The 18,793-nt window shown below is 44.8% G+C and overlaps 1 protein-coding gene across 3 annotated transcripts in view; it reads right to left on the bottom strand.

Moving 5' to 3' along the window:
* LOC138513728 (peptidyl-prolyl cis-trans isomerase G-like) overlaps positions 1 to 18,793 on the bottom strand; it is a 400,359-nt gene that overhangs the window by 97,505 nt on the left and 284,061 nt on the right. For all 3 annotated transcript variants that reach the window (XM_069628805.1, XM_069628807.1, XM_069628806.1), the window contains one exon: positions 12,303 to 12,452. In XM_069628805.1, the coding sequence (XP_069484906.1) occupies positions 12,303 to 12,452 (150 nt within the window). The remainder of the gene's footprint in view (positions 1 to 12,302; positions 12,453 to 18,793) is intronic.

Raw genomic sequence — 18,793 nt, 5'->3', positions numbered from 1 at the left:
ATTACCGGAGGAGGGAGTCTGAATTTTCAAATTAGAATTTGGGAGTTCCTACAGGCCTGTTTGTACAGAGTGTAACACTGCCTTCCCAAAAACACCTTTCCAGACTATAGTGCTTGCTGAATGTGTGGACTGAGGACCACATAGCTGGCGCACAACTATCCTTAATTGGGACTCTCCTCTATAAGGCAGAGGAAGCAGCCATGCCCCTTGTTGAATGTGCCCTGAGCCCCTCAGGGGGATCTTTTTCAGCTAATCTGTAGCATTCAGAAATTGCAAGGATTATCCACCTAGATAAGCTTTGTTTTGAAACCGCCATACCCAAATTATGGCCCGTATATCCAATAAAAAGTTGATTGTCTTGTCTCAGTTTTGACATTGTGGAAATAAAGAAACTAAGTGCACATTTTGGGTGAAGCCTGTGTAGCCGCTCCTCTTCCTTTCCAGGATCAGGTGGGGAAAGAAAGAAGCTAAAATGATCTTTTGAGTTAGATGAAAATCAGACACAATTTTAGGTAAACATGTAGGTTTGACCTTAAGGACCACTCTATCCTTAAAGAAGACTGTGTAAGGAGGCTTGCAGGACAAGGCCTATGGGCTGATGCAAGGGCCACTAAAAGAATGGTCTTTAAGGTCAACAACCTTAAAGGACAGGAGTGGATAGGCTCAAATGGAGCACACATTAAGAATTTGAGCACCAGGTTGAGATCCCAAACTGGGACTTGGAAAGGGACTGGAGGAAAGACATTTGTCAATCCTTTCAAGAACTGTATAATGAATCGAATCTTTTAGAAAGAGGTCTCTTCAGATGAGCGCTTAAAAATAGATAGCACCACCATATACCCTCTAATTGTGCCAACCTGGAGCCCCAGATTAGCCAGGTGTAACAAGAAAGGATAACACCATAGGTGTGCTACATGTTAAAGGGTCCACGTTCCTTCCCCTGCACCAGCTGCACCTGCTACAGAATTTGTTCAAACGGCAGCGATTCAAGGACTTTGTTTCTGGTCTTCGGCAAAAAGCAGAATCTCCATTACGTCGTCCGGGGGGGGGGGGGGTCCCAATCCTTATATCTCAACCTCTCGAGAACCACACATGAATGTTGAGAGTCTTGACCTCTGGATGGAGAACCTGACCCTTTGTGGCAGACGTATTGGAGGGCAGTATGACATGTCCAGAAGGTCCGGGTACCACGTCCTCCTGGCCCAATATGGAACAATTAGGATCATGGGTTTCCCGAAATTTCTCAGCCTCCTGATTACTTGAGGAATGACAGGGACTGGAGGAAATGCGTAGAGCTCCTCTTGGGGAAAATTCCCTGGAGCAGAACAGTTTGCACTTCCAGTTGACACAGGTCACAAACAGTTCCACTTGAGGGGTTCCCCAAAGGGTGAAGATCTCTTGAAGGACTTGCTGAGCTAGTTCCCACTCGTGGAAACTGTGCTCTGCCTGCTCAGAGCGTCTACCATTGTGTTCTCCTCTCCACCTAGGTGAACTTCTAATAGAGGGATTCCTTCTACAATTGCTCAGTACCAGAGCTGCATTGCTCCTCCGCAAAGTGGTAGTGACCCTACGCCTCCTCTCTTGTTGAAGTAGTACATAGCCACTGTGTTGTCCGTCATTATCAAGACATTCTTTCCCCATACAGAGGGCAGAAAGGCCTTCAGCGCTAGTCTGCTCGCCCTCAGCTCCAAAGGATTGATGTGTATTTTGGACTCCGACGGAGACCAACGACCAATGATTGTCAGATCGTTGGTGTGAGCTCCCCACCCCTGTGAGTGAGGCATCTGTCACTACAATTATCTCTGGCCATAGGTTGCCAAAAAGGTTCTCCTTTCATAATGTTTTCTTGGTAGATCTGTGCTACTCTGCTTGGAACTTGAAGGAGGTTGACATGTTGCCTGAGAATTGTGACCATTCAGTCCTGAGAGCCCATTGGAGGGATCTCATTCTCATTCTCAGGTGAGCCTCTGTGCAGGATGCCATGAGGCCAAGCAACCTCAGAAAATTGAAGGCCGGAAGACTGGGCATTTTGGAATCTGTTGACCATCTGCAGAATGTTTGAGCCCTCACATCGGGTGGCAAAGCTTTTCCCAAGGATGCATCCAGGATAGCCCTGATGAATTAGAGCCTTTCAGATGGTTTCATGTGGGACTTCATGAAGTTGAGGGAGAAGCCTACTCTGTGGAGGGAGTGGCAGTTTATGCTGAGATGTTGCAAGGCCTGCTCAGGAGTGTGAGCCCTGATTAGCCAATCGTCTAGTTAGGGGTAGACATGAATTCCCCCTCTTCTGAGACTCGCTGCCACTACTGCCATCAACTTGGTGAAATCCCTCGGGCGCAGGTCAGCCTAAAAGGTAGAACTCAAAATTGATCGGCGAACCTCAGGTACTTTCTGTGATTGGCACATGAAAGTAAGCATCCTGAAGGTCCAATGAAACCATACAATCCAGAAGCTGGAGGGAAGCTGGAGGGACTGAAGGATCTGAGAAAGTGTGACCATCTTGAACTTGTCGTACCTGAGGAACTTGTTCAAGTCCCTTAAGTCCAAGATGGGTCTCAATCCTCAGTCCATTTTGGGGATTAGGAAGCAAGGGGAGTACCAACCCTTATTCCTTTCCGCTACAGATACTGGCTCTGTAGCACCTTTCTATAGCAGGGTTAAAATTTCCTGCATAAGGAACAGATCTGGAACTTTAAAAGAGCTGTTCTCTGGTGGATGGTCCTGAGGCCTTTTTAGAAAGGGAAGGGAGTAACCCTGGGCTACTGTTTTCCAGTGCCCATGCATCTGAAGTAATACCCCACCATTCTTTCAGATGCTGTGAGAGTCTTCCTCCCACCGGGGTCTTGTGGAGTAAGGCATCAGAGAGGTTTTAAGGCAGCTGATGCAGCGGCTGAGGGTAAAGCAGCCCCTGTATGGGTGGTCTTAGCACATTTTCCCCATCCACCACAGGAACATTTTTTCTGACCTCTTTGATTCGACAGTCCTGCTGTCAAGGTATTTGGCTGATGCTTTGGAGGTCTGTAGCTTCTTGACGCTCTCGACAGCCTTGCTACCAAATAAATGAGTGCCGTCGAAATGCATGTTAAGAAGTCTGGATTGTACATGTGGTGCAAAACCCGATTTTCTTAACCAGGCAAATCCGCGCATTATCGTGCTAGCCGCCATAGCGCTGCTGATGGTGTCCGCAGAGCCGAGACCAGTATAGAGGGATTCGCACATCGCATCGTTCCCATCCTTCACAATATTCAAAAAGCCTTCTCGTTCTTCCCTCTCGGGGATGTGTTCAGCCGCCATGCTATACAATCTCATAATGTGAGAGTGAACTTGGCCAGTGCACAAGTGGCATTTGCTGACTTAAGGGCCATACTGCCCACAGACAAAACCTTTCTAGCCCAAGTGTCATAACGCTTGCCATCTCTGGACTGAACTCAGGAGCCTCCCAGTTGGCGGTAACTCTTTTTTGCAAAGCCACATTGAATAGTAAAATAGTAAAATAGGGTCCTCCTGGGGTCCCTTCTCTAAAATATCGGTTAGGTCATCCTGCTGAAATAATGGTGCAGGCCTACTTCATTCCAGATATTCTATTACTCTAGACATGAGTTGTCTATAAGAAACATCGACATGGTCCGAGGGGTCTGGCCTGCCAAAAGCTATCTCTGAGGATGTGTCCAAGCCACTTGCAGATTGCAGGGTGTCCCATACTACAATCCAAATGGACGATCTTTATCTGACGATGGCTCATTATCCTCATAAACTGAGGAAAGGGATATTTCTCAAGGTTCATCGAGATTTTTAGAGTTGGTGTTGATAATGGCATCAACGCTTTCGACGCCGAGGGTTTTGAGGCCAATTGTTTTGACGCTGAGGGCTTCGACGGTTGTGGCGTTGAAGGTTTCTTATGACTCGACGTGGAGTCTTCCAGCGTCGTTGATTCCGATGGAGCCTTTCCCTTTGAGGCAACCTCCAAGGGTTCTTGAGGAGTTTTCTCCTGAGACCCAGGCCAGAAGGCACACAGGTTTTCTCCTTTGCCTTTTTATTGTGCTCATCAACGCTGCCATGGCTCTTATCTTTCTTCGAGGGGGTCGAGGCCGCTTTCTTGAATACGTCAAGCATCTAGAGTCTGAACTTCTCCCACTCGACCGGTGAGGCCGATTTGTACGGCCACAAGACACGTTCTGGGGAGGAACTTGACGAAGACGGCGACCTGTTGCGCCTTTTCTCCAACCGCTGTGAAGAAGATAACGAGTGGTAAGAGCCACTACGTGATCGGGACCTTTTAGCTTTCTTCCGACTTGTCGAAGGATCGCCAATTTGATGGGGTTGTCTAAGGGGATTTATGTAGGTCACATAAATCCCCTTAGTCAACAATGCAGCCAGTTTGCTTTTACGGTCTTTCAGTACCTTTGGTGTCATCGATAGGCAAGACCCACACTCCGACATAACGAGAGAGGATCCCAGGCACCAGACACACCCAATGGGGGTCTGTGAGGGACATTTTTGCCCCTCAGTCGTGGCACCTCCTGAACCCCGATCTTGGAGTAGATGAAGCCGACGACAATGTCATTTTATCGAACGATTAAGGTTTTAGACAAAGAACCGAAGCACGCTGATAATCTGAAGCGTTAGCTCTCGCAGAAAAATGGAACTGAATCCAACAGTCGCTGCAAGCGCTATATACCTTCAATGACATCGACACCGAGACAGGGGCCCCCGAGGGACATTGAGTCGACAGGCATCGATGCAAAGCGCCCCCTGCTGAAAAAGAAATTCTCAAGCAGCTAAAGCTGGATATGGAGTTATCATAAGATGAGGAATACGTGAAAGGACACAATCCATTTGAAAGGTTTTTATGAGGACACATTGATGATGAGGCAACTGGGACAATGGAAGAGGCCACAGCAAAGAAAGCTCAGCTACGTTCTTAAGGCTGACCCTAAACTGATAGTTGTCACAGAGGTGAAGGGGGTTTGCTGGGATCTACTAGAAAACTCCAGCTCTGCATCCCCCGAGTTCAGGGTGAAAATGGCAGCCTTGTCTGCAGAAGGACTCCTTTTTAGGATTCATTCATCTCAATAGCCCAAATCCACGGGTACTCTCTCTGCCCCTTTCATTACATGATTAGCCACTTGCAATGGGCTGAATGGCATGGACCAACCTTTTCTACTTAGGGAAACAAGCACAGTAAGAGCAGTTGTGTCTATCAGTTTATCGGGGCCGAAGTAAACCAATGTATTTAGCTGTCTGGTTATATTGACAGTCCCTAATTAATATACCTCTATAAATGAATTCTGCACATTAACCTGAAACCAACTTGCAGAATTGAAGCCCTAAGACAAATGAGGATATGTGTTCTGAATCTTGGGAGGGGTACATGCTCTGAACATACATTTTATTGTAGGACACAGCCATGACTGTACCCTTACTTGATTCCTGCCACAGCTAAACCCAACATCATTCATCCAGCACACAGCTCCCCCTCATCATCCTCCAGAGACATCACTGCAGCAGGTGCCCAGGCCAATACCCCAACATCATCCCTGACAGACAGCATTCTCCCATTCTCCCAACAATCTTGCATCATTGTCCCATACATCAGGTGTTCCACACCTCCCCCACAGCCATTATGCCCCCATCCTCTAGGTCCAGTAAATATTCTGTGTGCGGAACGACAAATATTTGCAGCTGCAGGGTGTCGAAGGACCGGTGCCACATGCTACGTGTTTGACTGGAAACTAACACCACTATAATTGTGTGACTCCGCAGTGGTGAAGCCCGTGTGCAGAAGGGCGGGTGTTTGCAGCCAAGGGTTTTGGTCTTCCACAGACCTGCCTGGTATCCAGTGTTCTCCCCCGGCGTGACCGGATCTCACTGTGGTACTCTCGTATGAACGAATGAAGGAAGGATCATTGAGGCGTGAGGGCCTTTGTTCATTAAGAACTTGTTGAGTTGTACTCCGATGTTGCTGGCTTTTAATGAGGTTTTATTGCCCCCACCGTGACAGCGATAGCACTCGCAGTATTTACAGATTTTATACTTAAACCTACGGCATTGAATTATACATCTAAATACTGCAGGCCTAGCTGAAGTAGATGTTTTGACTGGCGGCTTCAATCCTGCAGGTAGTAAACAAATTTCGCCAACTCTTCTGAACATTTGAACATTGACAGACGTATGTCCGACACAGGACCTGTTTGAATCATTTGTACTGCTGACGTGTTCATCTGCTCACCCACTCATTATCCATCACTTATTTGCTTTTGCTACTTTTGGCCGGGGGGTGAGGGATACGGACTAAGGCTGCCCCTCGACCTGATCGAGCGTGCCTTGCTCCCTGGCGAGCTAAGGATTCTGTGGAAATTGTGATGTTGTTCATTTAATTATGGATCTATTGGTTACTAGCAAAAAGTACCCATTCGCTGAACGGGTTCTGTGGACAGACATGACAACACTCATCAATTCTTGAAAATCAATGATCCTATAGGTTGCTGCTCCGATTCGCTTATCACTTGATGTGCTTTGCACTCTGAAGTAAACTGCACTGAGAAAGGGCTTGTGTGGCTAGCTGACATACCACAGAGCAGACGTTGGAGGGAGGTGAGAGTTGGTGTGCTGCTGCATACTGGGATCTACTGTGCTCTCTCCCCACCTGTTGCCTCACCCTGGCGTGGTGCAGTTAGTTGTGGTGCGTTGCAGTGCAAATATCCCAGAAACCGTGCATTCTTGGGTTGTGGACTGGTCCTTCTACGACCACATTGATGTTTCGCTGATTTCAGGCAAACGACTCATGTGTGAAGGTGCTGAAATCCAGGGGAAGAGATGGGGTGTCCAAATGTTATGTAGCCAATAATGTCCAGAGGGAATAACAGGTAACTATGCAAAACTGTGCAAACTGTGATGTAGATTGGTGAAACAGTGTGGAATTGTATAAGGAACAACGCTTAACCAAGTGAGAAACACACAAACAAATGTAGAGTTGTGCTGGAATTCGGGAATAGGGGTAAGGTGTCCAAATGTCATGTAGCCAGTAATGTCCAGAGGGTCCTAACATGTAACGAAGCACAATATGGTGCAGATTGGTGAATTGGTGTGCAATTGTATAAGGAGCAATGCTTGACCAAGCCACACACACACAAACAAATTTAGAGTGTTGCTGAAATCCGAGGAAAAGGGTGGGGTGTTGTGAGAAACCTGAAGGTGTCTCACCCGCTAGTCCCTGGGGATCTCTCATCCAGCTTTTTGATCCAGTTCCTGGGGGTGGATTAGTGTGGGAGGATCACCTGGGTGTGGGGTCCTCGGGGAGTGGAGGTGGGATACTGGATGGCAAGACACTGTAACCCCTTCCCTGTAACACCTTTACCCCATCCTACCAGGTAGTATACATAGGGACTCCATCCCTCTGCCCCTTCCCAACACAAACACTTTCTCATGGACAGCTCACTGTGCGAGAAAACTGACTAACACCTGATCCGTATACCTGACATGTCCCAATACAATGATCAGGCAATCACTGACCATTACACACACCTGACTTCATCACACTTCCTCACATTGATAAAAGGTAGAGTATGAAAGTCCCAAAATGAGCCAACCATTTCACCGTTTGCCCTGTTCGATCGTTGAGCCCGGATAGGGTAACGGGGGAACTGCTAGTGCCATCCTGCAATATTTCTGGCCTTGGCAGGTTTGAGAACGATCTTAATTGAGCTGGGTTTTTCAGCAAGCATATTATCTGTTTCCAGAAAACTTGGGCTTTAGTATCAATGATAAATTGGAAGGCTATGTAAATTATGAAATCCTGGAGGGTAAGCCTGAGGAGTTGAGTGGACGGCCCAGTGGGGGCTTAACTATCTGGGTAAGAAGTGAGTTGAACTCTAAGGTTGGCATTCTCTCTAATTCTAATTCCAATGTGGATTTACTTTGAGTGTGCCGATAAAGGCTGTAACCCTCTTTTTCTGGCTAATGTGTATAATCGACTATATGGCAAACAGGCTATGCAGACTTTATCTGACCTGGAAGTAGCATTACAAAATTGGCGATCATCCAATGCAATCCTGGGATGATGCTGATAGCAGGGGATTTCAATTTGCAAAAGCCTCAGTTATCCGAATTCCTGGAAGAGGAAGAGGACATTTGGAACATCCAGATTCTAGTTGCACCAAAAGTGGGCAGGCGTAACAAATATGCACTTGATTCAGCTACAGCTATGTTAAGGATAGGGGTTAGAGCATGTAATGGCAATGTGGTGTCCCACCGGCAAGTACTTTTGGCTCGGTTATGGCGAGAGACACATTGACTATATTTTTTGGGATCTCCCTAATTGGGAGGCTGTGAAAACATTATCTATCCCCCGCTGAATGGAAAGCAATCGTTTTCCACTGATGATTGTTCTTAGACATTTTGGTTCTACATTGATGCAGAGTGTCCCAAATGATTTGGCCGTGTTAAATTGCTCTAATAATAGAAGGCGGTTTGTTTTTAGTACTCATGGTGGCAACAGTTAAAACAGACACAAGTGATCACAGTTCAAGGGTGTTTATTAAACTGTATAGGTAGGTTGGAAAAATGCCTATTCAAAACCTAAGTCTAAATAGGGAGCAAGCTTTGACCATCAAACAATAATAAGGCAGTCCTAGCGGTGTCTTTGTCAAATAAAAGGGCCTATACTAAGAAAACCTATTGCCAATCCTCACGCTAAATACAAAAGAAGTGTGGGATAAGATTCCTAAGAAACAAGGAAGTGTTCACAAATAATATGTCAGTATGCAGTAGTTGGGGTCTCCCTACCCCACGTTTTAAGCATGGAACAAGGTAAGATTCTGGAGAACAGCACACGCTTGAGCATTCCCAGCACGAGTCAACAGTTCTGCTGTCAGCAATCGGGGCCTTTGGTGGTTAAGTCTCTTTTCTACAAAAAGTCTCTGGCCTCCGAGGACCTGAAGGATTTTAAAATAATAAACAAAAGTTCCTTTCTGTATTTACATTGGGCGATGCCTTTCACCCCTGGATCTCCATCTTCCATGCTCAAACCCACCAACATATCAATGATATGAAGACCTTCGATAATTGGGTTTCTTACCCCAGAGAGTCTGACATATTCCAAAATAACAAACAAAGGTTCTAAAGTCCTTCTCTGGTTGTACTTCGGTGACAGCTCTTCACCCCTGGGTTCCCCTCTTCCGGGCTCAGACCTCTCTCGAATATCAGGTTCCCTCTGGCATGTATTCAAAAGACTTTCTCTGATGCACTTTTCTCTGTTGCATTCACGGGTCAGCGGGTGTTGGCTTCATACCCTTGGATCCCCCTCTTCCGCGCTCAGATCCCACTCACTTGACTGTTTGTCTCCCTCAGTCGGGTTCACTTATGTTTCTCAAAACAATTCCTTCAGTGACTTTCACAAATCTTAATGTCTTTTTAAACAGTTCACCGTGGACATCCCTCTGCCGGGTTCGCCCTTGTCAGAAAACTGTATATCGGGACATTAGACTTTGCCCCCTGTTTATCAGCACCCATTCTTTGGGTTACCTCTTGCCATCTTTGTCATCAGTTTTTACGAGGCGGGATTCATTACCCTTAGCTTCACAATCATCTGTCGGACAAAAACCTTCGCCTTTGACCCTCTTTCTCACCTTTTCCAAAGTCTTCTGGTAATGGTAGTTTTAACAATCGGGTGATCACCCAGAGTTTCCGAAGTGAGCACCCACGTTGTGCCAGACCCCTCTGTTGCTGGTTTTCCCTCTATTTGTATCAATGATTCTTTGTACGTTCACAGTTCAATTAGCCGTTTACAACTTTTAGTTCAACACGGTTTCTTATCGGCTCTCCCCTCGACTCAACAGCTGGAATGAACCGCTTGGCTTTTCTTCTCTATGGAGTCAAGGTTGGTACCACAGAGACAAGCATCTCTCCCCGGCTTGGTTATCAGCAGAGGAAAGTACTGTGTAGCATTGACATCTGCTGCAACACACGCTGGCCACTGTTCGCGGTCTTACCATTCCTTCCGCAGAAGTTTCATGGGTCTGGGACGGAAAGGGCAAGGTTGCTTCTCTCCTCGTCGCCCTCTCGGTTTGCGCCGTCTTCCTCCTCCTCTTGAACTGCTGTGCTGCATTAGCTCTCTCGACGTGTGGTCTGCCTTGCTCATATTGTGCTCTTGTGCTCCACCTTTTATCCCTGTGGTGAAGGGAAAGGGCCGTCAGGTATGTGTCATCCTGGTCAATTGCCTGTCTTTGCCTGACCCTTGTGGTGGGACATGTCAGGTAAACTGCTTGGGTGTTAGTCTGTCGTCCTTCGTGATATGCGAAAAGTGTTTGCTTCAAGAATGGGGGGTAGAGTGTTTGCGTATCTTACGTTGGAGGTTGGGGAAAAGGTGTCATAAAAAGGGGGATACCGCGTCTCACCCGTCGGTGTCCCACTCACACTCCCCGAGGGCCCCCCATCCAGGTGATCCTTCCTCACTGGTCCACCCCCAGGAACTGGATCTAATAGCGATGTCAGTGTCCTGGCCACCTATATGGCAGACCCCCAGGGACTAGTCAGGGAGACACCTTCAGTGGGACTTGCTCGACCATGATTTGACCATGTCCAGCTTTTTTGCAGAAGCTCTCCCTTATATAGAAGAAGTCTTTGCCTTGGGCCCATCAAATAATGCTGCCATTTGGGAATTAAACTCTAAACCTATGTCTATACTCAGGCAGCAGCAGACTCAGCAAAATGGGGAAGTTGACCACTGCTGAAAATCTATTTTTGAAAAGGCTTTTAATGGTTCTGAGGAGTACCCCTAATAGCATGATTTATGTGGATTTAGACTTTAAGTGCAGTGGGGATCAAACCTCTGTTACTTTGGGCAGATATCGGGCAGAAGAATAAACTAGTGTGTTACCGAGAGGCTCTTATAGATTTAATGTCTTGTGAAGGGGTGACTTTGTTACCTTGGCTCACCCACGTTAGATACTTATTGTTCTGTGTGGACCTGGACTGCATTTGGTCCGAACCAAGGAATGTGTTCAGTAACACCAAGGAAATTATTTTAAGAGCATTCTGGATAGCGTTTCTTCTTTGCGACTGTCAAATTGCCTCAAGTTGGCGGCGGGGTGTAGCTTTTTGTTACATAAAACTCAGGACGTGAAAACTATATGATGGATATTGAGATACCAATGGCACGTGCCCTGTGCATGAACCCGAGATTTAGCATGCTCCCCTCAAGCGCCCTTAACAAATGTTTGGTACACAACATGAAATATCTGCTGCCCCTTTTGTCCAACTGTAATTAAAGATGTGCAGCATTTTCTATTTTTATGCCCAGGTTACTTCCGTGTAAGGAGGGGGAACCTGCACACGTGTTTAAAGAATCATGATGCTCTTTCATTACACAATGCTGAAATCTTATGCAAGGACTCCTCACTCCCCGACATGGTGTTTGCAACCTCACATTATTTATTGAGCGCTTGGTGAAAAAGGAGAAACAAAATACATATATTAGCACGGTGTTTTTATATGTTGCAATCCTGTTATTTAATCGATTCACCTGGTGAATTTGTGATGGTTGTGAAATGTATGAATTCTATCTGGTGATGTTACATGTTTTGTATTCCAATGTTATTGTTTGTACCTGCTTTTATGGCTTTTTAGCCAAAATAAAGCTTGTTGTTGTGTTCAGAATTGAAGCCCTAAGACAAATGAGGATATGTGTTCGGAATCTTGTGAGTGGTGCCTAAAAAGGGGTAGATGCTCTGCACATACATTTTATTGTAGGGCACAGCCATGACTGCACCCTTACTTGATTCCTGCCAAAGCTGTACCCTACATCATCCATCCACCACACATCTCCCCCCTCATCATCCTCCAGAGACATCACTGCAACACTTGGCTAGGCCAAAACCCCAACATCATACTTGATAGACAGCACTCTCTCAATGTCCCAACAATCTTGCATTATTGCCCTGTACATCAGGTGTCCCACATCTCCCCAACAGCCATTATGTCTCCATTCTCTAGGTAAAGTAAATATTCTTGCATCTCCCCCTACATCTAGCCTTCCAGGATCTTAGCCCACAGAGAGCATTCCTCATTATCCCCTGCAGAAAGCGCTCTTACACAGTACACTAGAGCTTGAACATCCAAAACATCCCTTGGATGTTACTTCTACACCACACCCCACAACTTTAACGCCCAAACAATCTTTCACAGTCATTGGCGCTACCATCTGCATCCTTTCCATAACCCAGCACAAATCACATCTGACATGTCTTCATGGATGTCCACCGCACTTAGCCATGCCCATTTCATGGATGGTCTTTGTCTCTTACACTAACGTGCTCCATTTCTTGGGACCAAAGACCATCTTCTTTGGTGATTGTTTGCTTTGAAGAGTCACCCAAGGCGTATTCTCTATATACATCCTTGGCCTTAGAGTTAGACATGTGCCGGGGACTTTGGCTTCTGCCCCTCAACATATCCTGCAAAAAAGGACACAAATCAGTGAGTGAAGATGTATTCAGTGGCAACCTTCAAAGGGCATTCACAGTCAGCATTGCCAGACCATCTGCCTTTACCCAATACCCAACAGATAGCTCTGCCACAACATTTCACAAAGCTAGAGCACCTAAACCAGCCTCTATGGCATTAGCTAATAGAACATCAAACATAGCTAGCATTCCTTCACCCTGTCCAACTGTTAAGCACACTCACATCATTCTTCATGGCAAGCAGATATACCATTCTCTACAGCCAATTCTGTGAGTATTCCCTACATTCAAGCACTCATTCACCATACTCTATATATCATATGTTTCACACTCTATGAGCACAGTAGCATAGTGTGCTAGGTCAGCATGGACAATGACCACCACTTGGGACCACACCAGTTCCTTAGCCAGTGAGTGCCTCTTGTCATTTCTAGAACTATTCCCTAATACTCATGGATGTACATCTATTCCAAGAGTTTACCTTGTGAATTCTAATAAAAGATTGACTGAAATGTTGTTGTGCGTTGTGCCATTACTTAAAATCCCTAAAACAATTCTTGCTCTACACCGTCCCTAGTTGTCAGAGGTCCTATGCCTCCCATCAACACTAGATCTTCTACACTACCCCCACAGACAGAACACCCACAAGATTTCCCACAACCAGTGTTTGTACACTATCCCTAGAAGACAGTGTTACTCAACCTCTGCTGCACAGTCTCCGCAATAACACAAATACCACAGACATCCCCCTCCTGAACACCGCCCCCCCCCCCACAGAAACAGCATCTGTGTGACTCGCCACAGCCAGGTCTGTTACATCATACCACACAGTCAATTGTCCTACACAACCCCCCTACAGAGCACCTATACCATACTTGACAGCTAGCCTCATAAATCATCCTCAGCAAATGCATCTACACCTATTGCCAGTTTTCCTACAATGCACTCCACAGTCAGTGCTCTTAAACCATCCCCTACATCCAGCACTTCTGCACCAGATTCTATATCCAGTGCCCTTACATCATCCTCTACAGCCAGCTGTGAGGGGTCATAATTGTGCGGCGGACAACTTTGTGAAGATTTTTCAAAAGATGCCAGTTTATTAATTCAAAAGGTTGGCTCCATTTCTCACTATCCCTACCCTGACAAGGATTTCCCTGCCTAAAATAAACTAAGGGAATAACTGTAACAAAAGGTTTCTGTCCCTCACACTTGTCAATATAAGAACTCAACACAGTAATGTATAGCAGGTCAAAACCAACAATTAGAACAGTTAAGTTTGCATCATAATATCTGGGCCTCCTTATACTGTGGGTGAATTCTGCTTCCCCAGAATCAAGCAGGATTCTGTTCAACGTAAGAATAAGGAAATCCAGTCCTGTAACAAAGTTCCAATGGAGTTCTTTAGATTCCAACTTGGCAACAAAAGTTCCAATACTTCAGAATTGTTCAACAAGGTGTTTCCTCTTTCCTCTTTCTGTGACCCAAAGAGCTCAAAACAATCTTCTTCTTATAGACCAAGAGCACTTCCTAAATTTGTCAGGATTATTCTGCAACAGAAGCACTTGCTCTGACAAGGTTAGATAATTCTGCAGCAGTTTACACAACACTCAATTCAGCAATGTCAGGATGATTCTTTAGTATTTGACAAAAACATCTCAGTGGTTCTACCACTTCTTCTTTACGACTTTCACCACCAAATCACAGTACTTCATCATCTTCCACTCACCTGCCAGGCCTACAATGTTCTGTGCTCTGGTGTACTCTCCTGCCAGAACAGAATAAAGTGCTACAGAGACCTCTGACCTGGTGTCAGGATTCCATGGTACATTTCTAGAGTTTCAAGGGTTCATAACCTTAAAAGACATACCATTACTATTCCAAGGTAAATTAAATAGACTTACACATTTACATTACTTAATTAAGAATTCATCATTAGCATCAAAAAAAACCTTTTGAATGTAGGTTACTTAGAAGTGTGATGTTTGGGTTATGTTTGGATTGACAATTGAACTAGTATAAATATTCCTTAATGTACATTCAGGAATCACTTGACTCCCCAAAGCAAGATGGAGAGTTTTTTCTGCAGCACTGATTGGTTTAAATAGTTATTAGGTCATTTAGAATGTTGCTCCGAGTTTTCAACTGCCTTTCATTTTAGTATCCTTTGAGACAGGTCGCAGTTTAGTTAGCTCTAGCAAAGAATATATTTAAGTATAGTTAATTCTAGTATTTCAAGAAGATTTTAGAATATCCAATTACTACTAATTCCAAGCTGAAGTGAAGTTTATCCAAGAAGATGAAGAAGTCGTACAGATGAAGCTAGCTAAGTTTTATTAATTCTACAAAGTCTAATGTCAAGGATTTTCAGTTCGAATTACTTTCGAAAAAGACTGTGTGGAAATCAAATGCTAATATTTATTCTTTTTTGAGGAAAATAAGATTCAGTGTTACTATTTTGAACTTTTATTGTTACGCTTCCGTTCTGCTTCTGAAAGCGTTTAATATTTACTAACCAGGCGCGTGTAACTCTTCGTGTATTACACGCATGTTTGTTTTTTCTTGCTCGCACTTCTTTCGGGAGCGTTATTTTTCGGTTTGAGTATTACACCACGCGCGGCTCTGAGGTTAGAATAAGGAACCTTACGAACGTTTAAAGCGTGTGTAAGCGTTGTGATGTCGTTTCAGGAAGTGCTCATTTTGCAGGACTATTATATTGAGCACGATAAGCGTTGTGACATTTTTTTTGTTCTGAAGGCATCGTTTCTAAGGACAATTGAGTAGAGAAGCGTCGTGTCGGCTGACATTCGTTTTTCAGGAAGTAAACGGCTAGTGGAACTCTTTACAGCAATGCCGATCTTTTAAGGAGGTTACATTTTTTGACATCGTAATTTATTGCAAGTTTATAAAGACTATAATTCAAGTAACAGACTTTCCATATACAATAAATACGAGAATAAGTATTTTAAGAAGTTCATTTATGAAAAATATTATCACAGTAGAAGAAGGAGGAAACATTGAGTTAAGATTTCCAGACTTCAGCTCAGCTACTAACTGAATAAGCCTATCAGCAATAAATCATAGGCTACAGGTACTACAAGGAGAGTGATAACATTTTAGTAAACTTAGCTAGAGTGGATTGATTATTAATATATAGATATATTAATAATCAATATATAGATATATATTTGTCTCCTAGATCTCACAGACACTGAGGTGTATTTCCAGCTCCAGAGAACTACAGTGCCAGCCAGTGAAGATCTGTCTTTTGTTATTTTCTCCTCTATTCCCCTTTCCCCTTGGGTTTGCCAGCTTGGTAGTTTTATTAGTTGAAGGACTGTTGGGCAGGCAGACTTAGGGGGTCTGGTGGGCCCAGCATCACTCCTGCAGGAAGATTCAAGTTTGGACCTGACACCTGGTGTACTGGTGCCTGGTGCCATGCCAGAATAAACTACTAACTACAAGTTCTTCAGTGGTAAAGGTTAGCTTCCAACAAATTAGCAATGTCTCTTGCTCCACAACATCAAGTTTAAGAATTTCTTCAGGGAAAACAAGAATCACACTTGTGCTATTTGTTAAACAGTTGTGATTGCCAGACACTCTGTAGGTTATGATCCACTCCTTCTACCAGAAGGGAAGCCTTCTGTCCACTCTTGTTTCCCCACTTCCTCTCCACAACTTCAAATTCAAGTATTGCTTCTGGAAAAAACGTGAAACATACTGGTGCTGTTTGTTACACACTTGTGATTGCCACACACTCTGCAGGTTATGCTCCATTCCTTCTGAATATCTTCTACTAGAAGGGCAGCCCTCCTGCCACTAATTTCTGCACTTCTGCATTAACCAAATATTGACAATGATGCTGTCTCCCTCGGACTCTTCTTTGGCTTTTGCAATCTGGGTTTAAGCCAGTTCCTCTTATGAGCTTCTTCAAATATGGGCAATAGATTTTACAAACATTTAGATTCTCATTGGCCCCCTCTTGGCTTTCACAATGGTTGTTCTTTTTAACTTGTCTTATAGTTCTCTTTTGGCTTTAGAAATAGTTGTTTGCATTCGTTTCTCGAATGATTGCCCCCTCTTGTTGCTGGCCTTCAATCTGACCCACATACATATAATCACACCCTTACGTCTGGTTATTACGTTCTTATTATTCCACTTGCTTCTTTTTAAGTTAGCTTGATTTACAAAATAATAATTTGTCTGCTTTATAGCAGTTCAGTATTCAAAAACATGTTTCTTTTTGAATTTCACTCTGCTTGTATTGCTTCTAATGTTAAGGGACACAGACTTGGCAAGCAAGAGGTTACGGAGCACTCCAAAGTCACCATCTCTTAGTGAACTCAGCAGGTCTGGCGTGCACGTCTATTCGCCTTGCTGCCTCCAGGTCCTCTGCTTCTGCTGCTTCTCGCAGTCCGGCAACCTGCTTCCTTTGTTCTGCCACGGCCTGCGCTAATCGAAGAAGGAGCTCTCTCTGCTCCAGTGGCTCTCTGGTGCTAGCCTACAACCAGAGACAGCCTTACTCTGTTGAAAGCTTTTTAAATGTACACTTCCTGCTGTGCAACCTCTGGGATTCCGGTCTCCAGTGGGAAAGCGTCCAACTCTGACACTTCTCGCTGCGTGACCTCTGCAATTAAGGCTTCTAGAGGAAAAGCCCCTCTCAGGACTGGCAACATGCCGACAGTGGTCCCGACATCTCCTTTCTCCTCCAGATTCTGCTTCTGCTGCAACGTAGCAAGTTCACAACTACTCCACCTCCTACTGCTGCTCTTCACGTTCCCCTTCCTCCTGGCCTCCACCTGAGGGGGCCTTTTAAGCCTCCCAGTCTCCCTCCGGTGTGGATCTTTTCCACTAATAAGCGGCACTTTGCAGTTTCGTGCCTCTACTGCCCTCTTCTTCGTCCCAGTAGTTTGGGGATCATGGGACTTGAAGTCCTCAATGTAAAAATCAGCTTTTCTCATGGGAATATTAATACTATGTTCATTTATTTCCTTAATTATATTCCCCAAAGGAATAACATAAGGAATAAATGAAAGATTTGACTTTACAGAGAAATGAAGATCTTCAGGGTCTAAATCAGTATTATTTAAAGACTCATCTTTACTATTCCTCTGGGAATTATGGGAGCTTTCACATCTATGAATTTCACTTGTTTTAAAAAGGGTTTCATTTCTCCCAATGCATAAGTGGTTATGAATGTTTTCACCCACATTAAGATAATCAACTTGGGAAGTTAAAAGCTCTCTCTGATAGCAAGTAATTACATATTTTGGAATCATTGATATTTCTTCTAGAGGAAGACCAATACTGCGTCTCACCCAACTGAGTCCTCCTGTTCCCCTGGGGCCCTTCTCCTCCAAGGTGATCCTCCTGGTAATACCACCCCCATGATCAGGAAGCTTCTGCCTTTCACTGGCCACCTGGGAGGAGACTTTAGGAAGGGTCTTTGTGAGGACTCCGCAGGATTCATCAAATAGCACTCATTCCGTATCTCCGAAAGCTAGCACTTCTGACATTCTATGAGAAAAGTGGCATAGTACCATCATGGAAATTGGATGCACAAGTGGACAAGACCAGCCTCTCAGCTAGTGAGTCCCTTCGTCACTTACATTCTCCTGTTCCATTTCTTGGGACGCTTTTTCTCTTTCTCTGGTAGTTTTAGTTTTTGAATGAGACTTATATTCAGATCTGCTCTGTGGGCTCTGTATTCTGCCCAGCAGCATCTCCTACAAAATACCAACACATATATCAGTGACTGGTATATGTGGTTGCCAATGTCATCCCTTTTACAGAGCCTTCAAATTCAATGTGCCGACACCAACCTGGACTATTACAGCTCTTAAACCACTCACAACCATCTGATTTTCTACAACACTATACAGCTGCCATTACTTCTACATCCCCCACAACCAGTGTTTCACTATCATATAATGCAGCCAGAGCCAGCACAACTATACCATCCCCAGACAGCATTCCTACACCCTCACTCACTACACCACATAATTCTCATGACAATCACCCCTGCATTGACTCATGAAAGCTGCTGTACACCATATCATACAGTCAGTCTTCCTACATGAAGCTCGGCTAAATTAACCTTCACGGCCACCACTATCACATCCTCCCCTTCAGCCATAAGCCATCATTCACAGCTAACAATTATAGACACATTTTCAAAATCTGCTACTACTTTACAGATCACATCCATGGCTACTATGCGATCCCCCACAGACAGAGGTACTCTGACACCGTCCACAGCCAATGCTTCTACATACCATGCCCTAAAGCTAGGGATGGCCAGTCACACTTGCCACTGTGTGCTATTCCATATT

This window comes from Ambystoma mexicanum, chromosome 12, assembly GCF_040938575.1.
Source record: "Ambystoma mexicanum isolate Mex_15411 chromosome 12, UKY_AmexF1_1, whole genome shotgun sequence".
NCBI lineage: Eukaryota > Metazoa > Chordata > Amphibia > Caudata > Ambystomatidae > Ambystoma > Ambystoma mexicanum.
Note: the sequence above shows the minus strand (reverse complement) of the source record. Positions and strands in the feature narration are given on the sequence as shown.